The sequence below is a fragment of the Lepus europaeus genome, chromosome X (assembly GCF_033115175.1).
Source record: "Lepus europaeus isolate LE1 chromosome X, mLepTim1.pri, whole genome shotgun sequence".
Classification (NCBI taxonomy): domain Eukaryota; kingdom Metazoa; phylum Chordata; class Mammalia; order Lagomorpha; family Leporidae; genus Lepus; species Lepus europaeus.
Window position 1 is genome coordinate 62,469,380 of NC_084850.1, and position 26,921 is coordinate 62,496,300.

At 42.6% G+C, this 26,921-nt stretch overlaps 2 protein-coding genes across 2 annotated transcripts in view; one reads left to right on the top strand and one right to left on the bottom strand.

Moving 5' to 3' along the window:
- Positions 1 to 26,921, bottom strand: part of MAGT1 (magnesium transporter 1) — a 50,394-nt gene that overhangs the window by 7,955 nt on the left and 15,518 nt on the right. The window contains exons 2-8 of the mRNA XM_062183439.1: positions 23,054 to 23,223; positions 16,236 to 16,353; positions 11,041 to 11,181; positions 9,977 to 10,117; positions 9,378 to 9,467; positions 8,703 to 8,766; positions 2,444 to 2,518 (exon numbers count right to left, since the gene is read on the bottom strand). Coding sequence (XP_062039423.1) covers positions 2,444 to 2,518; positions 8,703 to 8,766; positions 9,378 to 9,467; positions 9,977 to 10,117; positions 11,041 to 11,181; positions 16,236 to 16,353; positions 23,054 to 23,223 — 799 coding nt within the window. The remainder of the gene's footprint in view (positions 1 to 2,443; positions 2,519 to 8,702; positions 8,767 to 9,377; positions 9,468 to 9,976; positions 10,118 to 11,040; positions 11,182 to 16,235; positions 16,354 to 23,053; positions 23,224 to 26,921) is intronic.
- On the top strand, positions 6,580 to 7,678 carry LOC133753630 (cytochrome c oxidase subunit 6A1, mitochondrial-like). The gene is made up of 2 exons (XM_062184342.1): positions 6,580 to 6,595; positions 7,254 to 7,678. Exons 1-2 carry the CDS (start codon positions 6,580 to 6,582, stop codon positions 7,598 to 7,600), a joined length of 363 nt encoding a protein of 120 aa, XP_062040326.1. The 3' UTR covers positions 7,601 to 7,678.

A 26,921-nucleotide genomic window follows, 5' to 3' on the forward strand; every position in this document is an offset into this window, starting at 1 on the left:
GGGCAATATACTTTATGACCAATATTAAAAACAATTATTAGTTTTATTATATTTAGAGAATCTATTTTTCTAATTTTTACACAATAGGAGTTAAAATGTATTAAGTAATATCCTTTTTGAGTATTGACACATGCTCAGTGTAGAAGTTATTATTCCCAAAGAAAATGTACACATACATGTATACATAAAGCATTGCTGTATATATGTTCATATTCATCTGTTTTCACATATTTAAAAGTGCTTACAGCGGTTCTGAGTACAAGCTAAAGAAATGTTGAATGTTATTTGTGATTATTTCATTAGGTTAGAACCTTAGATCAAATTGTGACTATTTTAATATATACTGTTAAAGTATTTTACAATTAAAATTCATGCCAGCAATGCACTTAGAAGGCTCTTTTCCAATGAACATTGAAATAGACAATTTTTAAAAAACAGGTAATTTTTAAAAAGTCAATCAGTTAAAGGACATATATTGACTGAATAAAAATGGATACAATGGGTTTTTTTCTCATATGTAACCATTCATTTTAATTCAGAAAAATAACTATTTCCTGAATTAGAAATCCAGTGTCATCATATGTTTTCTGGAAGATAAATAAGCATTAGACTTCATTTAGGCACATTAACTTTGATGACATTTAACTCTTTAATCATAAATGGAAAACTGTGACTTATTCTTATTTTACATAAGTAAAACTAAATTATATTGATAGCATCTCTCTGAAAAAAATATAAGAATGTGTGAATGCTCTTATAAAAAGTCCATACAAACAAAGAGAAAGAGGACTATGACTCTAATAGATAAATAAGCAAAGAAAAAAGACAATTCACAGAAAACACAAAGGACTAATAGACATTTGAGAAAATATTTAACCTCATTATAATCAAAGAAACACAAAGTAACATTTTCTCATTCTCTAACTAGCAATTATATATACACACACAAGAGAGTACTTCAAAAAGTTCATGGAAAATGGAATTAAAAGATAGATTTATTTTGGGGTAAAACATTCTGAAACTCATTTATAAATGTATGTGTGTATATTTAATGAAACTATCTAATGCTGATAAGATTACAGTGAAACATTCTTAAATACCACTAGTAGAAATAAATTATAACTTTCGCAGAAAGAACTTGACATCATCAGTTGAAAACTACAGACACAGGATCACAGTTATTCTACTTCTAGGAATCTATCTTAAAGAAATAATAAAAAAGAGGATGAAGATTAAGGTATCATAATATTCACTTAAGAAGTATTTACTATAATGAAAATTAGAAAAAACAAATATTTAACAAACAAAATCAGAATCATTAAATTACAGTAGAGAGTTCTGAGGCCAGCATTGTGGTGCAGTAGGTTAAGCTGCAGCCTGTAATTCAGGCATACCATGAGTTCAGGTCAAGATTGGGCTGCTCCACTTCCAATCCAGCATCCTGTTAATGTGCCCGGGAAAGCAGCAGCAGATGGCCCAAGTACTTGGGTCCCTGCCACCCACATGGGAGACCTGGATGTCATTCCAGGAGTCCTGGCTTCAGCTTGGCCCACCAAGCCCTTATGGCCATTTGGGAAGTGAACCAGTAGATAGAAGATATCTTTCTCTCTCCCTCTCTCTGTATAACTCTTTCAAATAAATAAAAAAGAAATCTTTAAAAAATACAGTATAGAATATTAAGTTGAGAATTATACTAGTATTTCTAGTATTTATTAACTCCAGTTTAAGAAGTTCAAAATTTTATATAGTTTCAAAAATGCTTTTGCAAATGGAAATAAATGTATAATAATGAGTAAATTTCCCCCACTCCCAAATGTTTTACACTCCTGTTTTTTCCACATTTTCTATCTTGAGCATGTATATATATATATATATATATATATATAGAGAGAGAGAGAGAGAGAGAGAGAGAGAGAGAGAGAATGTGTGTATTTTTGGAGGCACATGTTAAATCAGGAACTTTTGTAACAAACTGAATTTAGGACTTGAAAAAGTCTTATAGATATATTCTCCTTAGTCAATTTTTAAAATTTTTAACTGACACGTGATAATTGTACATATTTACTGGATATAGTGTGAAATTTCAGTAGATGTATACAATGTATAATGATCAGATCAGGGTAATTGGTATATATGTAACTTCAAACATTCATTATTTCTTCGTGTTGGGAACATTCCCCCTACTAGCTATTTTGAAATATATAATCAAATGTTGCCAACCATAATTATCATACTGTGTTATAGAACATCAGAAGTTATTTTTCCTAACCTTACTTCTGTACTCATTAACCATTCTCTCTAATGAGAATATACTACTTTTATAATAGAAAAGGAGCAAAATAACATCCTTATCCTTTAACTAAGGGGAAAAGTGATTAAGAGATCATTCTCTTTTCTGTCTTAAAGGAAGAATTGTTACATTATGACATATGATATGACTTACTCTTTCGCTTTCCAATATCCATGTCAGAAGTAGCAGCTTCACATAAAAGCACCATCCCTAAGGTAACCCCACCATCTTAGGAAAACGGTTTAAGGAAAAATGCACATAGATATAAAAGACATACAACTTTATTATTCCTAATTTCTCATGAAGAAAATCAAATAAATATATAAATATTTAACTTTAATTATTAAAATGGTTTTGTAACTATAGAGTGTGACATTTATTATGATGATATAGTAAAAAATTAAGGTTATAATATTACTTTATTTGTACAAAGACTGTTATTTTAAACAAACATCTCACTATAATTTACAGATGAAATATGTGTTTTCCTGTAATTGTACTATGAAATAACCTGCCTGGATATTCAGCTATTGTCCTGACTCCATATGCTATTAAAATATGAAACAGATATTTGAATATTTAAACTATCCTTCCAAAAAAGCCCATTTGAAATATGTACCATTTAGAGAGAATAAACTGTTATTTGATAAATAATTTCTCAAACATTTAAAAAATTAACCATTAAAGCACAAATTACTGTTAAGCTACCTAGTTTTGCCCTATTCTAACAAAACAGTAAATTCCCACATTGCCATGACCTCACTTTCATTCAGCTTAAGAATATAAGGTAACAGGGCTGACGCTGTGGTATAGTGGGTAAAGCCACTCTGTGGTGCCAGCATCTCATATGTACACTGATTTGAGACTGGGATTGGGGAAAAGGAGCAAAGAGAACCTGCATCTTTTCAATATTTTTTTTAATTTATTTTTATTTTTTTTAAATTTTTGACAGGCAGAGTGGACAGTGAGAGAGAGAGACAGAGAGAAAGGTCTTCCTTTTTGCCGTTGGTTCACCCTCCAATGGCCGCCACGGCCAGCGTGCTGCAGCCGGCGCACCGCGCTGATCCGAAGCCAGGAGTCAGGTGCTTCTCCTGGTCTCCCATGCGGGTGCAGGGCCCAAGCACTTGGGCCATCCTCCACTGCACTCCTGGGCCATAGCAGAGAGCTGGCCTGGAAGAGGGGCAACCGGGATAGAATCCGGCACCCCTACTGGGACTAGAACCTGGTGTGCCGGCGCCGCTAGGCGGAGGATTAGCCTGTTGAGCCATGGTGCCGGCCTCAATATTGTTTTAAATTTTTACCACTAGAGTATATTCAAGTTTTATTTATATAGCTTAAAAATTAAAAAATTTTAACCTTGTACCAAAATAAATTCAAGTTTAAACAATAATTCAAATATAAATAATGAAACCATGAAAAAACTAAAAGAAATATTCGGAGCATTTTTTTATATTTTATCATAAAACTATCCAACCTACAGAATTGTCAGAAGAATTGTACACACTAGTTTACAATTAATACTGTGCTATATTTGCCTTATAATACATAAGTCCATCAGTTCATCATTGAAATAATTTTAGACTTAGAATGAAGTTGCAAAAATAGTACAAAGAATTTTCATGTAGTCTTCACCTGGTATTCCAAAAAAAAAAAAAAAAAACCAGCTGACGGAAGACCTTTCTGTCTCTCCCTCTCAATGTCTGTAACTCTACCTCTCAAATAAATAAATAAAATCTTAAAAAAAAATAAGGTTTGGGGGCCTGCAGCACAGCCATCCCATATGGCTGCCTATTGGAGTCCTGTCTGTTCCACTTCTGATCCAGCTACCTGATAATATACCCAGGAGTGCAGCAGAGGATGGCCAAATGCTTGGGTCCCTGCACTCAGGTGGGAAACCCAGAAGCTTCTGGCTCCTGGCTTCGGCATGGCCCAACTCCAGGCCATTGCAGCCATTTGGGGAGTGAACTGGGTATGGAAGACCTCCCCACCCTTTGCAACGTTGCCTTTCAAATAAATAATTTCCCCAAGTATCTGTTAATTAAAACCAAATGGTGGGGCCAGCACTGTGGTGCAGTGGGCTAAGCCTTTGCCTGAGGCGCCAACAACCCATATGGGTGCTGGTTCAGGTCCCAGCTGCCCCACTTCTGATCCAGCTCTCTGCTATGGCCTGGGAAAGCAGTAGAAGATGGTCCAAAGATGGTCCAAGTGCTTGGGCCCCTGCAGCCACGTGGAAGACCCAGAAGAAGCTCCTGGCTCCTGGCTCCGGATCAGCTCAGCATTGGCCATTCCAGCTATCTGTGGAGTGAACCAGTGGATGGAAGACCTCTCTCTCTGTACCTCTTTCAAATAAAAATAAATAAGTCTAAAAAAAAAAAAAAAACCAAATGGTTAGTATTTTGTCAGAATGCTTTCCTTAAACATCCCACTCAAAATTAACCATCAACATAATAATATGGGGGCTGGCATTGTGGTGCAGCAGGTTAAGCTACCATTTACAACGCCAGCATCCCATTTCAGAGTGCTAGTTGGAGTACTGCCTGTTCTGTTTCCAAGCCAGTTTTCTGTAATGTGCCTGGGAAGGCAGCAGGTGATGGTCCAAGTACTTGGGCCCCTGCCACCCATGTGAAAGACCTGGGTAGAGTTTCTGGTTCTTGGCTTCGGCCTGGCTCAGGCTGGGCTGTTATAGCTATCTGGGGAGTGAACCTGTGGATGGATGATTGATCAACTGATCAATTTCTCTGTGACTCTGCCTTTCAAATAAAATCTTTTAAAGAAAACCTGGGAAAGACATATTTACTAAAGATAATATTTCCAGTAGTTTAAAATTTATTTATTTTTATATTTTTCTAAATTTTCTTTAATCAACTTCTATAATCAGGAAAAAACCATTTAAGTTTCTATTTCAAAAGCCATGCAATTACTCAAATTGATTGTACTCATCTTCAAAATTCTTAACCTATTCTTTCCTAATACATCTCATTTTCAGTAGAATAAGGATTGAATTAGAATAACTCCAAGTCATCTAGCTGTTGAGATGAAAAAGCAGGGCAAATGAATTTACCACCAAAATACCAGGCAGGCACTCCAACAGGCTGGGCTACAACCAATTCTAACATATCAGTGTCAAAACACCTTGACTAGGAAGCATAAGTTCAGGACCATTGTATTTGCTCACCTTGTTGATTTATTCCACACAATCACTGTTTATATATTCAGATGATATGAAGTTTGTTCAGCAATTCAAGCTGAATATCCCTAATCCAAAATTCCTGGCACCAGAAGTGCTTCAGATTTTAGAGTTGTTTTTTAAAAATATAGATGGAGTATCTATAATCTAAAAATCCAAAATATTATTTCAGACTGGAAGTGCTCAACCTGTACTATGAAAATCAGAGTCTTATCTATCTAATGTCATTCTTACCTATCCTTGAAGCTTTCAGAATCATTTATTTTTTAGATGTCAGAAAGTAAAAAGTGTTTGGTGTTGTGGTGTAGCAGGTAAAGCCACTGCCTGTAGTCCAGCATCCCATATGGGTGCTGGTTTGAGCCCCGGCTGCTCCACTTCCAATCCAGCTCCCTGCTATGGCTTGGGAAAGCAGCAGAAGATGGCCCAAGTCCTTGGGCCCCTGCACTCCCGTGGGAAACCTGGAAGAAGCTCCTGGCTCCAAACTTCGGATCGGCCCAGCTCCAGCCGCTGATGCCATCTGGGGAGTGAACCAGTGGATAGAAGACCTCTCTCTCTCTCTCTCTCTAACTCTGACTTTCAAATAAATAAATAAATTTTTTTTTAAAAAGAAATTAGGCCGGCGCCGTGGCTTAACAGGCTAATCCTCCACCTTGCGGCGCTGGCACACCAGGTTCTAGTCCTGGTTGGGGCGCCGGATTCTATCCCAGTTGCCCCTCTTCCAGGCCAGCTCTCTGCTATGCCCCGGGAAGGCAGTGGAGGATGGCCCAAGTGCTTGGGCCCTGCACCCGCATGGGAGACCAGGAGAAGCACCTGGCTCCTGGCTTCGGATCAGCACGATGCGCCGGCTGCAGCGGCCATTGGAGGGTGAACCAATGGCAAAAAGGAAGACCTTTCTCTCTGTCTCTCTCTGTCTCACTGTCCACTCTGCCTGTCAAAATAAATAAATAAATAAATAAATAAAAGAAATTAAAAAGTAGCTCAAGCCAAGAAAGTAAAAATCTTTCTAAAATCGAAGAGAATGGAACAACACACTTATCAAGCACCTACACAATCCACAGGAAATAATTCTCCTTTAGACATACTATAGCTGAAAAATGTCAAAATGCCACCGTTTTTTAGTAACTCTGCTTTCTTAGTGAGGAATACTGTTACCTTAAATCATGGACTATTTGAAATTATACCATTAAGAATGAAAGATTGTACTCCTAACAGAATGATTTAAGTCACTCAATTTACAAGTATAATTTCTAAGTAGCCTCAATTTAAAACTAACAGAGCTTCAAACTAAGAGATTTTGAAGACAAAATCCACCCCACATTTAACCTAACTTTGTAGTTTCCAAGGAAACAGAACCCTGGGTCTCATATGGGCTCGGCAGGGAGCTAGTTAGTGAGCAGAGGAGCCGAGAGGCTGCCAGCAGTCTCCTTGCCACAGTTCTGCAGTTAAAACCACACTCACAGGGCCAGCGCTGTGGCGTAGCAGGTAAAAGCTGCCGCCTGCAGTGTTGATATCAAATATGGGTGCCAGTTCAAGTCCCGGCTGCTCCACTTCCAATCCAGCTCTCTGATGTAGCCTTGGAAAGCAGTGGAAGATGGCCCAAGTCCTTGGGCCCTTGCACCCGTGTAGGCGACACAGAAGTGCCTGGTTCCTGGCTTTGGATTGGCCCAGCTCCAGGCATTGCAGCCATTTGGGGAGTGAACCAGCAGATGGAAGATCTCTCTCTCTCTCTCTCTTTCTGCCTCTATAACTCTGCCTACCAAATAAATAAAACTCAAGGGGCAGTCCAGGAGGAAAATGGCAGCGGGTCCAGGGTTTCTCGGCTTCTAGGTCGGTCCCGCCTCCAGGTGGGGCGGTCTATGTCGAGCGCCCCCCCCCCCCCAGGCAAGGAGGGCTCAGCTCGCATGTGGAAGGCCCTCACCTACTTCGTTGCACTCCCCGGCGTGGGCGTGAGCATGCTGAACTTCTACCTGAAGTCGCATCACAAAGAGCATGAGAGACCCGAGTTCATTGCCTACCCCCATCTCCACATCAGGTCCAAGCCCTTTCCCTGGGGAGATGGGAACCATACTCTATGTCATAACCCTCAGGTGAATCCACTTCCAACTGGCTATGAAGATGAATAACGAGAACCTGGACCCTCACAGGCACCGGGGACCACCACTCTGCATGCGGACCACAAAAGTCTATGGGACCTTAAGCTCACCTTCTTGTATCAAATGATGACCATTATGCTGATCTCCATCTCTTTGCTTACGGCAGGAGATGGCTTAAATAAATAACTTAACCCTAAAAAAAAAAAAAAACCAAAACTTAAAAAAAAAACCAACCACATTTCACAGTTCTGCCTTTAAAAAATGATAAAGATACTCACTCACTTCCAGGCTGATCCAATATGGCTGCAGGCTTGGCACACCCACTTCCCCAAGATATACCTGAGCCTCACTTCCTCATCATGCATAAAACATGGTAATAACCATGTATAAGCTGAGATCCATGTGGAGATGCCATGATACCTTCTCAGAGGTCACCACTTACACTGAAGCCCTGCCCCAACTCCCCCCACCCCATCTCTAATTTGTATATTCAGTTAGGGCACCATCCCCCATCTGACAAAGGGATGACCTGAACTTTGTTGGGCACAGTAGCAGCAGCAGACCTTACTCTTTCCTCACACAGAGAGGTCATCCTCATACATGTCTGAATGTGTACTATCTTTATCCTTCTAAATAAATCCTGCTTTCCTATACATCTCTATGTCTCTGCTTTGAATCTTCTTATGCTGAGATCTTGGAGTAAACTCAGCATGGAACCCCATTTCCACCAGGTCCCCTTCAAAATACAGACTTAATGTTGATTGCACTATACTCAGCCTTGCTTTGCTTTTAGCTTTCAGCCTATCAAAGCAAAGTTTCATTTAAATTTCACCTAAGCCCTACCCTTCTCCCAAGTTCTCTAACAATTCTATTTTTTTCTTTAGTGACATGTCTCATCCTCACTCTGATGTTCAGTCATTTTTGCTTCAATAAACCTGGCTTTATCAAACTACAGGTTTGTCTTTGGTGGTCTTAGGCTGATTAGGCTAAGATGGATGACACAGTAACATGATTTCTAAAGAATATGACGACCTATATTAAGAGAACAACTGCAGTCAAATGCTGTAGAGAGAGTACTATACTGGGAAAACAGACAAAATGCAGTAACAAAGACTTATTGTAAAAAGGATACTGAACAGAAGAACGATGTGTGTTTCAGCCACAAACTGGGCTTGGCTGCTTCCATGGATATAATTCTGGGTGGGGAGAAGATGAAACAAAACAGGATATTTAAATACACGTTAAACTTTGGTGTCCTAACCTAAAATGGGTTATTTAACACCCTATGAAATTATTAATTCACCCAATATATATAAGCATGCAACAAACTTTTGAGTCTGTGGCATTCATAAGTTAGTAAGTTTGACATAAAAACTATTTCTGTATTATTTATTCTCCATTTGTCTTTTATTATACTATGTTTTTAACAACAAAATATATGACAAAACTCACATTTAAGACCATGAGTTATGATAATGTAGACCACAATGACAGGGACCAGGCTTTTCATGTTCATCACAGTATCTAATAATACCTAGCATGGTGCCTAGAAACAATAAATGCTAAAGTAGTTGATCAATTATTCTATTTATGTGAGGCTGACTCATTCTTGGCTAGCGCTGTCAAAAGGACTCACCAATGGGAAATGGAACTTCCCACTTTGAAGAGCACTGCATAGTCTTATTAGTGATTTTGGCTTAACAGAAAAATTGAAAAAACAAATCCCTTTGTATGCTGACATTGGTCTCCCAGAGTAATCATCATTAACTTTGGTATATAATGGAAAGAAATCCCAGAATTCTCTTACCACATGTCCTGTGTGAGGATTCTTATGAGCATATGGTGGTCCTCTTATATGGTTCCACATTTGACCAGATGTCATAGCAAGCACAAAACACTGGAAAACAAACACAAAAATGAATTACTCAAGGCCCAACCGGCCCAATACTGATTAGATTAGTAGATACAGGAAGAAGTGCATCTTTTCAGATAACACATGAAATTTTGTATTTAGGTAAGTGATTTACTTATTAAGGCCTATGTTTCACCACAGGATCACAATTCAACAGCACTTCAAAAGGAAAACACCTTTTAAAGTTAAAATTAAGCCAACACAAGTTTTAAAACTGAGTGCTAAAAAGGCTTTTTAGAAGGATGTTTTCAAAAGCACTACAGATTTTTAGAGATGACAGCTATCATTTAGGCTGAATAGAAAGCACGTACAAACCGTTCCTTGAAACTCTGGCCTTCCTAATAATGGAGGAAAGATTTTAAGGCAGAAAATAAAAATATGTAAACTCATTTCTTTGGGTAAGAAAGAAAATATTACTTCTAATATAAATGAAAGCTTATCTAAAAATACATTAGGATTTTATTAAAATAATTTTTCTTCTAAAATGCACTCACCAAAGCTGCAAAAGCCCATCCAGTTTTATTAAAGAGAAATTCCATATTGCTTCTTCGAAGATACACAAGTCCACCAATAACAGCCAAAAGTAATCCCAACATAAGGGGACCAGCATAATTTGGGGGTCTAATTACTCTAATCTAGTGGTAAGGAGAGAAAGAAAAGCATTAAATATAACATTTTACTAATTAACTGGATCAAAATAATTTGAAATGAAAGCAATCAAAGTTAGTGTGGTTATTTTCAGGGAAAAACAATACATTTCTCATTTTATCCCAACCAAAATGATCTCTATTGCATAGTAAAATGGGATGGAATAGGTGTAAACAATATCCAGTTTAATCACAACACATCTTTTAGATTAAGAAGGATTTGCTAAGTGCAAGTAGATAGCCCATGATCTTAAGAAGGTTGACAGAGGGATTTCCACGCTGAATTCAATAAGGTAAATGAATGTTTATAATTTAATTCTTTCATCAGGGTGAGTCTGTTAAATGCTGCTTATGAAGGGGGTGATCCTGCACCTGGCTGGGAGGCTGCCTGCCTAGCCCATGCAGGAGGTTAACCTGACTGCTGGCATGCGGTGGGAGCCCCAGGCACATTTCCTCCGCCCCTGCCCTTTGTTGAAGAGCCCTGTAATAGGCAATCAGATAGACTGCTCCTGGGTGTGTCCCAGGCCTATCAGGAAGTCTATGTAGGCTACATGACCTTCAAGCTGATTAGAGAAGCATAGTGGCGCCAATATCGGCTTTATCCTATAAAACTAGTACTGCCCAGAATTAGCTATGCCCCCTCTGCCTGCCCTTTAAAAGCTTATGTTTGATCATTAATAAACGGACATGTTTACTGAAACTTGTCTCCGGTGCTTCTTGTTGAAGAACACCATAGCCCTACCATCCCACAGTGCGCGGGTCTTGCAGGAAGAGCCTATACCACCTCAGTGATAAGGAACTACTAAACTATTACCACCTCAGCGGTAAGAGGACAAGAAGAATTATGGTCTCCCAATAAGATTCAAAAGGGACAATGGCAAAGTGACCTTCTGCAAAGTAGGGACACTTACATTGACATCAGTTCTGTCTGCAATCCACCGGGCAATCTGCTCAGCTGAAAAACCACGCACCTGCAACTCATATGTATCGCCCCGTTTGGGTTTCCCTTTTGCAGGAAAGTTGATGAAAGTTGGAGCCGAATTCATGTTTAGCTGAATAAAAGCAGCCCACAAAAATATTAAGGTATGAAGTAAATAATCTTAACAGAAAATAACATCTAGAGATTTAGGTATTTTTCAAAGGTGAAGAAGTCCAGGTTTAGGTGGTTTAAGTCATTTTCTTTAGAAAATGGTGGAGCCAGGAGTCAAACTCAAGGCTAACTCTGACCTTAACTATTACATTTTAGTTACCGAATATAGATTCCTAGTTAAGAAACCTACATTTTACACCATTAGAAGTAGATATTTCAATCTGTTCAGAGGTTATGCAAAAAAAAGAGACGAATATATTTATGAGAACTAAAATTGTCTTGCGTAGCTGTGGCAAGCTCTGAATACAGTGCATTCTCAATTTGAAGGAAATCAGGCCAGGATAAAATAATGATATAAAACTGCAGTGAAAAAGAACACAAAATTGTAGCCATATGCAGAAAAAGTCATTCTAAGAAGGTTCATAAATGTTTTCTGATGAGCAACACATTTCTTTACCATTTAATTATTTGAAGATGGGGGAGAGAGACAGATAGACACATGAAAAGAGAACTTCCATCTGCTGGTTCATTCCCCAAATGTCTGCAACAGCCAGGGCTGGGCCAAGCTGAAACCAGGAGCCAGGGGCCAGGAGCTCCATCTGGGTCTCCCACCTGGGTGGCAGGGGCCCAAGCACTTGGGTCATCTTCACTACATTCTCAGGAAGCTGGATAGGAACTGGAGTAGCCAGGACTGAAACTAGTGCTCGTGCAGGATGCCAGTGTCAGGGGTGATGGCTTAACCTGTTGCATCATGACACTGATCCCTAACCAATCAGTTATTGAAAAATATATTGTAGGGGTGGGTGTTGTGGCACAGCAGGTTAAGCTGCTGGGAATGCCCATATCCCATATCAGAGTGCCTGGGTTTGAGTCTCACCTCTGCTTCTAATCCAGCTTCCTACTCATGTGCCTGAGAGGCAGATAATAGCTTAAGTACTTGGGCCCCAGCCATCATCCAGGGAAAGTTGGATGGAGTTCCTGGCTCCTGCCTTTAGCCTGGCTCGGTTCCAGTTCTTGTAGGCATTTGCGGAATCAGAGGATGGAGAAATCTCTCTCTCACTATCTCTCTCTCTCTGTTTCTTTCTTTCTCTCATGACTCTATCAAATAAATAAATAAATAAATCTTTAAAGATTTACTTATTAAGATCTATATATTTCTTTCTCTGATAAGCAGAGTGACAGAGAGAGAGAGAATATGAATATCTTCCATCCTCTAGTTCACTACCCAAATGGCCACAATGGCCAGGACTGGACCAGACCAAAGCCAGGAGCCAGGAGCTTCTTCCATGTCTCCCATGTAGGTGGCAGGGGCCCAAGGACTTGGGACATGTTCTGCTGGTTTCACAGGTGCATTAGCAGGGAGCTGGATTGGAAGTGGAGCAGCCAAGTCTTGAACTGGTGCCAATATGGGATGCTGGCCCTGAAGGAAGCAGCTTAAACCTGCTAAGCCACAACATTGGCCCCAAACAAATGTTTATTATTTGCTAACCACTTATCTGATAAGGGGCTAATATCATAATATATAATGAATTCCTATAACTTCAAAACAAAAACCAAACTGATTTAAAAAATAGGCAAAGGACTTGTATAGATATATCTCCAAAGGTATATGTACAGCTAATAAACATCTGAAAAATGTTCCACCACACTGATGAGTACAGACATGAAAATCAAAACCACAGTGAGATACCACCTCTCAGTCATTAGGATAGCTAAAGCAAACAAACCAGAAAAACAATCGTTGGCAAGGATGTGGAGAAACTGGAGCCCTTGGACACTGTTGATGGGAAGGTAAAATGTTGCAGCTTTGCGCTGGCACTGTGGCGCGGTGGTTTAAAGCCCCAGCCTGCAAGGCCGGCATCCTATATGGATGCTGGTTTGAGTCCCAGCTGCTACACTTCCAATCCAGCTCTCTGTTATGGCCTGGGAAAGCAGTGGAAGATGGTCCAAGTCCTTGGGCCCCTGCACCCACGTGGGAGACCCGGAAGAAGCTCCTGGTTGCCGGCTTTGAATCAGCTCAACTCTGGCCGTTGTGGTCATTTGGGCAGTCAACTAGTGAATGGAAGATGTTTCTCTCTCTCTGGCTCTGCCTCTCTCTATAACTCTTTCAAATAATTAAAATAAATCTTTTTAAAAAGTTGCAGCTGCTATGGAAACAATATGGAGGTTTCTCTAAAAATTAAAACTAGAATTATTACATGATGCTGGCGCCGCGGCTCACTAGGCTAATCCTCCGCCTGCGGCGCCGGCACACCGGGTTCTAGTCCCGGTCGGGGCGCCGGATTCTGTCCCGGTTGCCCCTCTTCCACGCCAGCTCTCTGCTGTGGCCTGGGAGTGTAGTGCTTGGGCCCTGCACCCCATGGGAGACCAGGAGAAGCACCTGGCTCCTGCCTTCAGATTAGCGCGGTACGCCGGCCGCAGCGCGCTGGCCACGGTGGCCATTGGAGGGTAAACCAACGGCAAAAGGAAGACCTTTCTCTCTGTCTCTCTCACTATCCACTCTGCCTGTCAAAAAAAAAATTATTACAGGATTGAGCAATTCCAGTTCTAGGTATAAATTGAAAATACTTGTGGGATGGACATCTGGCCTAGTGGTTAATATGCCAGTTCAGATGCTCATATCCCAGTTGGAATTGCCTGGGTTTAAGTCCTTGCTCTGGCTCAGAATTCCAGCTTCCTGCTAATGCAGACCCTGGAAGGCAACAGGTGATGGCTTAAATAGCTGGTTACCTGCTACCCACATGAGAAACCTGGTCTGAGTTCCCAGTTCCCAGCTCTGGCACACCTTGACCACTGTGGGCATCTGGAGAGTGAACCACCAAGAGGAAGCACTATTTGTCTCTCTGCCTCTTAATTTTTTAAAGACTAAGATTTATTATTTATTTGAAAAGGAGAGAGAGAGAGAGAGAGAGAGAGATTGATCCTCCATCTGTTGGTTCATTCCCCAAATGGCTATGACAGCCAGGGCGGCTGGGCCAGGCTGAAACCAGGAGCTAGGATCCAGGAACTTCATTCGGGTCTACCACATGGGTGGCAGGGGACATCACCTGCTACCTTCCCAGGAGCATTAGCAGGAAACTGGCTTGGAAGCAGAGCAGCCGGGACTTGAACCAGCACTCCTGCATGAGATACTGGCATTGCAAGCAGTGGCTTAACCTGCTATGCCACAATAGCATATAGTGTTTTTTAAATGAACATTTCCTTTTTTAAAAAAGGATTTATTTTATTTATTTGAAAGGCAGAGTGACAAAGGGAGAGACAGAGAAAGAGATCTTCCATCTGCTGGTTCACTTCCTAAATAAAGTCAGGAGCCTGGAATTCCATCTGGGTCTCCCATGTGGGCGTCAAGGGTCCAAGTACTTGGGCCATGTTCTGCTGCTTTCCCAGGCACATTAGCAGGCAGTTGGATTGGAAGCAGAGTGCCAGTTTGAGTCCCAGCTACTCTGCCTCCTATGTCTTATTCAATTACTATTGAGTAAAACATGCTCAAATATAGGAATTAGACAAACTTATAAACAAAACAGCATCTCTGTCTTTGAGCGTTTATATGGATGAGAAAAGAACTAGCAGAAAGGCTAATGTTAAAAATACAGGTGTGAAGGGTAGGCACTTGGCCTAATGGTTAAACCACTAGTTGAGATACCCACATCCCATAAAGGGGTCTTGAGTCTTGGCTCCACTCCTAATTCCAGTTTCCTGGTAATGTACACCCTTGAAAACAGCATGTGATGGCTCAAGTAATTGGGTCCCTACCATCCTCATAAGAAACCTGGATTGAGTTCCTAGATCCCCGCTTCAGCTTGATCCAGTCCAGGCCATTATGGGCAAGTGGAGAGTGGGATGGGAGCTCTGTCTCTTTCAGTCTCTCAAATAAATAAATAAGTATTTTTTAAAAAATTTGACAGGTAGAGTTATAGACAGTGAGAGAGAGAGACAGAGAGAAAGGTCTTCCTTCCATTGGTTCACTCCCCAAATTGCCGCTACGGCTGGAGTTACGCCGATCCGAAGCCAGGAGTCAAGTGCTTCTTCCTGGTCTCCCATACGGGTACAGGGCCCAAGCACCTGGGCCATCTTCCACTGCCTTTCCGGGCCACAGCAGAGAGCTGGACTGGAAGAGGAACAGCTGGGACTAGAACCCGATGTCCATATGGGATGCCAGCGCCACAGGCAGAGGGTTAACCGAGTGAGCCATGGCACCAGCTCCATAAATAAATATTTTTTTAAAAATTCTAAAAATGCAGATATAAGAGGTTATGATTTATAAAACAGGTAAATATGGGATCCAGGGCACATGGGAAGGATTTAGCCTTGAACATGAAGGAGGATATTCACATTAACCATTTAGACAATAGGAAATAATGGTGACATAATGGTAGAATTCATGCTGTGATTTTTTTTTTTTTGGACAGGCAGAGTGGACAGTGAGAGAGACAGAGAGAGAGGTCTTCCTTTTGCGTTGGTTCACCCTCCAATGGCCGCCGCAGTAGGCGCGCTGCGGCTGGCGCACCGCGCTGATCCGATGGCAGGAGCCAGGTGCTTATCCTGGTCTCCCATGCGGGTATAGGGCCCAAACACTTGGGCCATCCTCCACTGCACTCCCTGGCCACAGCAGAGAGCTGGCCTGGAAGAGGGGCAACCGGGATAGAATCCAGCGCCCCGACCGGGACTAGAACCCGGTGTGCCAGCGCCGCAAGGCGGAGGATTAGCCTAGTGAGCTGCGGCGCCGGCCTCATGCTGTGATTTTTAAAAATGGTTAAAATGGTAAATTTTATGCTTTAAATATTTTATCCTATTAAAAAACTGAATGTTACTTAATTACTAGCCACTTTCCATATTCTAACAGGTTAGCATTTGATTACTACCTAGTATGGTTAGCAAGTTTAACTCCTAGCTCACTAACTACTCTAGATCTCACATAGTAACAGTCCTATTTAACGTATGGCCACTGAAAAAAACGTATTCCACTTTCCCACATTTTACCCATTCCTAAAATGTAGAACAAATTAATGATCTTACCATTTGAAATACATCAGAACCTTCATCAAAATCTACCATGGCAAAAAATATCCTGTTGGTAAATGCACTGGAGTATCGCCAAGAGTTTGCCAGGATCTGGAATTCTTCATCAGCTTGTCTGGATGTAATCAGTTTTGTGAAGATAACAAATACAACAATTATTAAAAGGTACAACTAAACCACTGCTATTTTTTTATCCAATGAGAGAAATATTTAAAAAAATCCTTGATAAGCAAGTTAGGCCGTGATGACAGAGTTAGGCAAACTTTGTTTCAGAAGAGAATCTTTATCCCAAATGTTGGGGTTTTCACCAGAAATTAGTAGCTACTTTTATACTTTGTGCTTGTTTTTTACTGCAAAGCTCTTTTAGTGGTTACTGAAAAACATCCAGCTAATTATCTCTACAATTTTTAATACCTAACTTCTTTTTTCTTGAAGATTTATTTTTATTTATCTGAAAGGCAGAGTAAGAGAGAGAGAGATCTTCGATCTACTGGTTCACTCCCCAAATGGCTACAATGGATGGCTGGGACTGGGCCAGACTGAAGTCAGGAGCTTCATCCAGGTCTCCCACATGTATGCAGGGTCCCAAGAACAGAGAGAAAGAGAGCGAGAGAAAGGTCTTCCATCCACTGGTTCACTCCCCAGATGGCCGCAACGTTCGGTGCTGGGCTAGGCCGAAGCTAGGAGCCAGGAGCTTCTTCCAGGTCTCCCACATAGATAGCATGGGCCCATGCCCCTGGGTCATCTTCTGCTGCTTTCCCAGACCATTGGCAGGGAGCTGGATCAGAAGTGGAGCAGCCAGGACACAAACTAGTGCCCATATGGGATGCCAGCATTTTTCACCAGCTATGCCACAATGCAGGCCCCTAGGCCAATCCTAACCACAACTATTACGTTTTTCATGAAATTTTCCAGCCATTTATAATGTAGAAAACTCAAAGGGCACATACCACAATGTTACTATGGCTGTCATAAAGTGGTGAAAGTATGGTGGCTTTATTTGAAAAAAGAAAACTAAAAATCATACAAACTTATTTAAAAGTCAGATGCAAATATTTAAATCTTCCAATGTCAGCAGATAGAATGATCACTGGATTCTGTCTTCTCCCTGAGACTCACTTCTTTCTTCACACCAGCTTTCACAAGCTTTATCTATAACCGAAAAACTACAGTTGGAGCCCAAAGCGCTTAAGAGAGAAGTGACTACTCATTTAGTTTCTAAAGCTGCTTCTGTATAGATACGAGCCTTCCGCCCTGTGTGATCAAGGAGCCCAGCAGCCTGCAGTGAACATATCCTTTCTAACCATCAGGTCCTGATTTTTGTGTGTGTGTTTATTCATTCATTTTTATTTACTTGAAGGCAGAGTAACAGAGAGAGTGAGAGCGAGAACGAGCACACTTCCATGCACTGGTTCACGCCCCAAATACTGGCAACAGAGACATCTCTGTTTCTCTGTCTTTTAAATTTGAAAAAATTTTAAACAAATAGCAATCTTTATTCTCAGGAACATTCAGAAATAGTAAAATGAAATCAATAAATCACTGTTTGGTAAAAATTTAAGTGAGATAGTCTTCATTTCCAATGTTTACAATCACTACAAAATAATTAAGCAAGAAACATACTTGGGAGCCAGCACTGTGGCACAGTGGGTTAACGCCCTGGCTAGAAGCGCCAGCGTCCCATATGGGCACCGGTTCTAGTCCTGGCTGCTCCACTTCCAATCCAGCTCTCTGCTGTGGCTTGGGAGAGCAGTAGAAGATGGCCCAAGTCCTTGGGCCCCTGCACCCACGTGGGAGACCTGCAGAAGGCTCCTAGCTCCTGGCTTCAGATCGGCACAGCTCTGGCCGTCATGGCCAATTGGAGAGTGAACCATCAGATGGAAGACCCCTCTCTCTCTCTGTCTCTCTCTCTCTCTGCCTCTCCTCTCTCTGTGTAACTCTGACTTTCAAATAAATAAATACATCCTTTTTTTTTTTAAAAAAAGAAACATCCTTAAGTCATGTATATGAGAGTACTTCAAAAAGTTAAGCCACTGCCTGCAGTGCAGACATCCCATATGGGCACCAGTTCAAGTCCTGGCTGCTCCACTTCCAATCCAACTCCCTGCTAATACACCTGGGGAAAAAGGAGAAGATGGCCCAAGTCATTGGGCCCCTGGACCCACATGGGAGACCGAGAAGCAGCTCTGGGTTCTTGGTTTCATCCTGGCCCAGTCCCAGCCATTGTGGCCATTTGGGTAATAGACCAGCAGATGGAAGATCTCTCTACCTCTCTGTCTCTCCCTCCCTCTGACTTTGTCTTTCTTCTTCTTTTTTAAGATTTATTTATTTACTTGAGAGGCAGAGTTACAGACAGAAAGAGGGAAAGATAGAGAGGTCTTCCATCTGCTGGTTTACTTCCCACATGGCTGTAACAGTCGGAGCTAGGCAGATCTGAAGCCAGGAGCCAGGGAGTCTCCCACACAGGCACAGGGGCCCAAGCATTTGAGTCATCTTCTACTGCTTTCTCAGGCCATTAGCAGGGAGTTAGATTGGAAGATAAGCAGCTAGGACTTGAACCAGCGCCCATATGGGATGCCAGCACTGTAGGCAGTTGCTTAACCTACTATGTCACAGTGCTGACCCCATGACTTTGTCTTTCAAATAAATAAAAATAAATCTATAAAAGAAAAAAGATGAGTTTACTTTGTTGCAAAAATTTTTGAAGTCTATGCATGGCTTTTTAATAACATACATTTCCATGAACTGTTTGGAGTCCATATATATCTTTGAATAGTCAAAAGTACTATTCTTAACTGACAAATAATTTATATTTATGGGATATAATAGGATTTTTTAATATAGGCATAGTACATTTGGGGAGAATGAATCAGACTAATTCATCTATCCAGAACCTCACCCACTTATTTTCGTGTGGTGAGAACATATAAAAATCTTTTTGTGTGTGTGTGTGTGGGGGGATGGCCGGTGCTGTGATGTAGTGGGTAAAGCCGCTGCCTACAGTGCTGGCATCCCATATGGGCACTGGTTCAAGTCCTGGCTGCTCCACTTTGGATCCAGCTCCTTGATATTGCCTGGGAAAGCAGTAGAAGATGGCCCCAGTCCTTGGGCCCCTGCACCTGTGTGGGAGACCTGGAAGAAGCTCCTGGCTCCTGGCTTCAGATCAGCACAGCTCCAGCCATTGCAGCCATCTTGGGAGTGAATCTGTGAACGGAAGACCTCTCTCTCTCTCTCTCTGCCTCTGCCTTTCTGTAACTCTGCCTTTCAAATAAATAATTAAATCTTTAAAAAAATATTTTAGGGGGCTGGCATTAGGCATAGCATGTTAAGCCTCCACCTATGATGCTGGAATCTCATATGGGTGCTGGTTTGAGACCCTCCTGCTCCACTTCCAATACAACTAATGTGCCTGGGAAAGCAGTGGAAGATGGCTCAAGTCCTTGGGCCCCTGTACCCTCAGTGGGAGACCCAGGAGAAACTCCTGGCTCCTAGCTTTGACCTGGCCCAGCCTTGGCTACTGAGGTCATTTAGGGAGTGAACCAGCAGATGGACCTTCTCTCTCTCTCACTCTGTCTCTCCTCCTCTCTCTGTAATTCTGCCTTTCAAATAAATAAAAAAATCTTCAAAAAATCTTCTTTAGAAATTTTGAAATACACAATACATAATTTTTTTTTAAAGATTTATTTATTTATTTGGCCGGCGCCGTGGCTTAACAGGCTAATCCTCCGCCTTGCGGCGCCGGCACACCGGGTTCTAGTCCCGGTCGGGGCACCGGATTCTATCCCAGTTGCCCCTCTTCCAGGCCAGCTCTCTGCTATGGCCCGGGAAGGCAGTGGAGGATGGCCCAAGTGCTCGGGCCCTGCACCTGCAAGGGAGACCAGGAGAAGCACCTGGCTCCTGGCTTCAGATCAGCGAGATGCGCCAGCCGCAGCAGCCATTGGAGGGTGAACCAACGGCAAAAAGGAAGACCTTTCTCTCTGTCTCTCTCTCTCACTATCTACTCTGCCTGTCAAAAAAAAAAAGATTTATTTATTTATTTGAAAGAGTTACATAGAGAGAGGAGAGGCGCAGAGAGAGAGCTCTTCCATCTGATGGTTCACTCCCCAATTGGCTGATCTGAAGCAAAGCCAGGAGCTTCTTCCAGGTCTCCCACGCGGGTGCAGGGACCCAAGGACTTGGGCCATCTTCCACTGCTTTCCCAGGCCATAGCAGAGAGTTAGATTGGAAGTAGAGCAGCTGGGTCTCTAACTGGCGCCCATATGTGATGCTGGCGCTTTAGGCCAGGGTGTTAACCCGCTGTGCCACAGCGCCGGTCCCCACAATACATAATTATTAACTATTGTCACTATGCTGTATAAATCACTAAGGCATATCTGTCATTTTTGCTAAAATGGTTATTTATTTAAAGATGTATTTTATGTATTTGAAAGGCACAGGGGCCGGCGCTGTAGTGTAGTGGGTAAAGCTGCCGCTTGCAGTGCCAGCATCCCATATGGGCACTGGTTTGAGTCCCCGGCAGCTCCACTTCTGATCCAGCCCTCTGCTAAGGCCTGGGAAAGCAGCAGAAGATGGCCCAAGTCTTTGGGCCCTTACACCTGAGTGGGAGACCTGGAAGAAGCTCCTGGCTCCTGGCTTCGGATCGGCACAGCTCCAGTCGTTGTAGCCAAATGGAGGGTGAACCAGTGAATGGAAGACCTCTTTCTCTGCCTCTTCTTCTTTCTCTGTGTAACTATGACTTTTTTTTTTTTTGGACAGGTAGAGTGGATAGTGAGAGAGAGAGAGCAGAGAGAAAGGTCTTCCTTTTTGCCGTTGGTTCACCCTCCAATAGCCGCTGCGGCTGGCGCATCATGCTGATCCGAAGCCAGAGCCAGGTGCTTCTCCTGGTCTCCCATGCGGGTGCAGGGCCCAAGGACTTGGGCCATCCTCCACTGCCTTTCCGGGCCATAGCAGAGAGCTGGTCTGGAAGAGGGACAACCGGGATAGAATTCGGTGCCCCAACCAGGACTAGAACCCGGTGTGCCAGCACCGCAAGGTGGAGGATTAGCCTGTTAAGCCACGGCACCGGCCGTAACTATGACTTTCAAATAAATAAATATTTTTTTTTAAAAAGAAAGGCACAGTGACAGTGACAGAGAATGAATCAGAGATCTTCCATCTGCTGGTTTACGTCTGAAATGACCGCAATGGCTGGGTAGTTGGGTCATCTTCTGCAGCTTTCCCAGACACATTATCAGTTAACTGGATGGAAAGTGAGCAGCCAAAACTCGAATAGGTGTTCCAATATGAGATGTCAGTTTTGAAGGCAGCAGTTTAACTTGCTGTGCCATAATGCTGGCCCCATGTGTACATTTTTGTATTTCATTTGCTCTAAAAGGAGGGAGGGAGAAAGGGAGAGAGGAAGAGAGAGGGAAAGAGGGAGAGAGGGAGAAAGAGAAAGGGAGAGAGAGAGAGAGAGGGAGGGGGAGGGGGAGAGAGGGGGAGAGAGAGAGGGAGGGGGGAGAAAGAGAGATCAAGAGAGAGAGAGAGAGAAAGAGAGAAACCTTTTCACCAGCTGATTTACTCCCCAACTGCTCAAAATACCCAGGGCTGTAACAGGCCAAAGCTAGAAGCCTAGAACTGTACTTTGGTCTCCCACATGGGTGGCAGAGGCCTAGGCACTTGAGCCATCATCTGCTGCCTCCCAGGATGAATTAGCAGGAAGTTGTATTGGAAGAAGAACAGCTGAGACCTGAATCCATACTCCAGTATAAGATGTGAGCACCAAAAGTAGTGGCTTAACCTGCTGTGCCACAATGCCCACCCCAAATTTATTCTTTTGTGCAACTGAAACTCTGCACTATCTGATCAGTATCTTCCATTTCTCCATACCACTCCCTCACCTCCCATAATCACCATTCCACTCTGTGCTTCTATGAGTTTAGCTTTTTTTACATTCCATATGAGAGATCAACATGGATTTTATTTAAAAGGGGTGGGGGGGCTGGAGATGGGCGTTTGGCCTAGTGGTTAAGCTGCCCTTGTCCCTTTTGGAGTGCCTGGGTTCAAGTCCCTGGCTCTGGCTCCTGACTTCAGAGTCCTGGTAATGTACATGCTGGGTGTTAGCAGTGATGGCTCAAGTAATTGAGTTCCTGCCACCCAAGTCAGAGACCTGAAAAGAGTTCCTGGCTCCCAGCTTTGGCCCCAGTCAGAGACTGTTGAGGATATTTGAGGGGTAGACCAGTGGATGAGAGTGTGTTCCATCTTTCCCTCTGTTTCTCTCAAATAAATAAAACATTTTTAAGAAGAAAATTTAAAAATAATAAAATTCTCCTTTTCATCTTATATTTCACATTTTGATGATGCCACTACTGTTGTATCACTAAACATCTCATTTGGATAGACCACTTAAAATTGTGAAGCTCCAAAGCTAGGCGCCAGGAACTCCATCTGGGTCTCCCAGATGGGTGGCAGGAACCCAAGTACTGCCTCCTTGGAGCATTAATAGGAAGATGGAACAGAAGGAGAGGTGTTACTTGAATCTGCATTCTGACGTGGGACATAGGCGTTCTAAGGTGGTGGCTTAACCTGCTACACGGCAATGTTCGTCTCAATTGTTTGTTCCTTAAGTTATTCATATGACAGCCACCATAATACTTCATCCATGCTTCCTCCACTGATATGGACAACCAAAAATTGACTATAAAAGAGCAATAGGATTGTTACCAGAAATACCTCAAATACAGTTACACATTACTTATATACCCACTGGATTAATTTGGTTCTTCTGGGATTGAGAAACAGTTATTTAATTTTAAAATGTAATTGAAAGTTCATACTTGCAAACAACACACTGTCTATGAAGTTGGAGAGCAGTGAACATGACAATAACGGAGTAATTTCTTGGTGGAGCTTTAACAAGACGACGAAACTTGTCTCCATTCATTCTTATTACAGGTCTTTTATTGGTCCATTCCATCAGCTGACTAACCTTTTCAGACAACACCATCTAAAAAAAGACAAAGTCAGCATGCTGTTAATATACTCAGTTTGGCATTAAAGTTCCTTTAAGTAAGCATCTTTATTCAAAACCAAGAGTAACAACAAAGATACATATGAAATGTGAGAAAATTAAAACAAAAAGTGGTAGTTCCGATGGATGATAATTATTCTTAAAGTGCATTATTTAATAAGAGTTAATCAGACAGTACACTTGATGTGAATTATTTACTTGCAAATGAAATAATATATAATCATTAAAACCTTTCATGTGGGGCCGGCACCGTGGCTCACTTGGTTAATCCTCCACCTGCGGCACCGGCATCCCATACAGGCGCCGGATTCTGTCCTGATTGCTCCTCTTCCAGTCCAGCTCTCTGCTGTGGCCTGGGAAGGCGGGGGGGATGGTCCAAGTGCTTGGGCCCTGTACCCGCATGGGATACCAGGAGGAAGCACCTGGCTCCTGGCTTTGGATCGGCGCAGCGCACCGGCCATAGCAACCATTTGGAGGGTGAACCAGCGAAGGAAGACCTTTCTCTCTGTCTCTCTCTCTCACTGTTTAACTCTGCCTGTCTAAAAAAAAAAAAACCTTTCATGTGTCAAAGAATGTTGAATGAAAACAAGCTGCTAGTTTTATATAAAATTTTATTTGTCATAAAATTGCTACCAAAAAAAAATCTTGAAAATGAAAAGTAAATTAGGAAAAATTACTCTATCTGATTTTAAGGTTTCCCATACAGCTAGTAAGCTAGGCAGTGTAGTACTCACAAAGGGATAGATAAATAAATTAGTGGCATAAAGAATCCACAGATCAGGGCTGATAATGTGGTATAGCTGGTAAAGCTTCTGCCTGCGGTGCTGGCATCCCAAATGGGCACTGTTTCGAGTCCTGGCTGCTCCACTTCTGATACAGCTCTCTGCTATGGCCTGGGAAAGCAGCAGAAGATGGCCCAAGTCCTTGGGCCCCTGCACCCACTTGGTGCAGAAAAAGCTCCTAGCTCCTGGCTTCAGATCGTCCCAGCTCTGGCTGTTGTAGCCATCTGGGGAGTGAACCAGCAGATGGAGGATCTCTCTCTCTCTCTCTCTCTGCCTTTCTACTAAATCTTTTTTTTTTTTAAAAAAGATTATTTATCTGAAAGGCAGAGAGAGATCTTCCATCTGCTGGTTCACTCCCCAGATGGCCACAAAGGTCAGGGTAAGGCTGATAGGAAGCCAGGAGCCAAGGGCTTCATCCAGGTCTCCCATGTGGGTGCAGGGGTCCAAGCACTTGGGCCATCTTGCGCTGCTTTCCCCAGGCCATTATAAGGGAGCTAGATAGGAAGTAGAGCAGTTGGGATATGAATTAGCGCCCAAATGGAATGCTGGTACCATAGGCAGAGGCATAACCTGCTACACCACAGTGCTAGCCCATCTGACTTTCAAATAAATAACTAAATATTTTTTAAAAACTAATTCAGAATTGATCACATATGTAAGTTTGTAAAACTATAAAACTTTTAGAAAAAATAGTAGAATTCTTCAGGATCTAGAGGTAGGCAAAGAATTCTTAGACTTGGCACCAGAACAAGAACCATAGAAAGAAAACATTGATAAATTAGACATCATTGGAATTAAAAACTTTCACTCTGTGAAAGCTTCTGTCAAGAAAAAAAAAGACAAGTTACAGGGTGGAGAAAATATTTCCAAACCACTTATCTGGTAAAGGATTAATTAGTAGTTAAAATATATTTTTAAAAATCCATCAAAACCATGGGCTGGAGATGTGGCATAGCAGGTAAAGCTGCCGCCTGCAGTGCCGGCATTCCATATGAGCACCAGTTCAAGTCTCGGCTGCTCCACTTCCAATCCAGCTCTCTGCTATAGCCTGGGAAAGCAGTAGAAGATGGCCCAAGCCCATGGGCTCTTGCACCCATGTGGGAGACCTGGAAGTTGGATTGGCGCAACTCCGGCCATTGTGGCCATTTTGAGAGTGAACCAGCAGATGGAAGACCTCTCTCTCTCTCTCTCTGCCTCTGCCTCTGCCTCTCTGTAACTCTGCCTTTCAAATAAATAAATCTTTAAAAAAATCAAAACCCAACAGTGAAAACTAAATAATTCAATTAGAAAATTGGCAAAAGACATGAGGAGACATTTCACTAAAGAATTATGGATAGCAAATAAACACATGAAAAGATATTCAACATCATTAGCCATTATAGCAATGCAAATTAGGAGCAGAATTTGTTATTACACACCTGTTACTAAAATAAAATACAGGGATAATGCCAAATGCTGGCAAGGATATGGAAAAACTGGATCTCTCATATATTGCTGGTGGGAATGAACTGTGGTATGGCCACTCTGGCAAACACTGTGGTTGTTTCTTAAGAATTGAGCATCTGGGCCAGCGCCACGGCTCACTAGGCTAATCCTCCGCCTTGCGGCGCCGGCACACGGGGTTCTAGTCCCGGTCAGGGCACCAATCCTGTCCCGGTTGCCCCTCTTCCAGGCCAGCTCTCTGCTGTGGCCTGGGAGTGCAGTGGAGGATGGCCCAAGTGGTTGGGCCCTGCACCCCATGGGAGACCAGGAGAAGCACCTGGCTCCTGGCTTCGGATCAGCGCGGTGCGCTGGCTGCAGCGCGCCAGCCGCGGTGGCCACTGGAGGGTGAACCAACGGCAAAAGGAAGACCTTTCTCTCTGTCTCTCTCTCACTGTCCACTCTGCCTGTCCAAAAAAAAAAAAAAAAAAAAAGAATTGAGCATCTGAACACCCACTCATTATATAATATAATCCAGCAATCACTTCCTGGGTATTTGTCCCAGAAAAGTGAAAATTTACTTCAACACAATAAACAAGCTCCATGTTGTTCCTTTTTAAGTCAATCATCATGAGGCAATGGAAGAGAAGCCTGGTTAGCCAACAGGAATTCCAGTTTGAAATAATTGCCATCATATATATATATATATATAAAGATTTATTTATTTGAAAGAGTTACAGAGAGAGGTAGAGATAGAAAGATCTTCCATCTGCTGGTTCATTCTCCAGATGGCCACAATGGCCTGAGCTATGCCGATCTGAAGCCAGGAGCCAGGAGCTTCTTCCTGGTCTCCCACATGGGTGCAGGGGCCCAAGGACTTGGGCCATCTAACACTGCTCTTCCAGGCCATAGCAGAGAGCTGGATCAGAAGTGGAGCAGCCAGTATTAGAACTAGCACCCATATGGGATGCTGACGCTTCAGGCCAGGGCTTTAACCCGCTGCACCACAGCACCAGCCCCCATCATATATATCTTTTAAAGATTTATGTATTTATTTAAAAGGCGGAGTTACAGAGGCAGAGAGAAGAGATAGGTCTTCCATCCACTGGTTCACTCCACAGATGGCTGCAAGGGCCAGAGATGAGCCAATCTAAAGCCAGGTGCTTCCTCCCAGTCTCCCACATGGATGCAGGGGCCCAAAGGCTTGGGCCATCTACTGCTATCCCAGTCCATAGCAGAGAACTGGATAGGAAGTGGATCAGCCAGGTCTTGAACCACCGCTCATAGGGGATGCTGGCACTGCAGGCAGTAGCTTTATCCACTACACCACAGCTCTGGCCCCAGGTTTTGATAGATTTTTAAAAATATATTCTAGTTGGGGCCGGCACTGTGGTGCATCAGGTTAACACCCTGGCCTGAAGCGTAGGCATCCCATATGGGTGCTGGTTCGAGACCTGGCTGCTCCACTTCTGA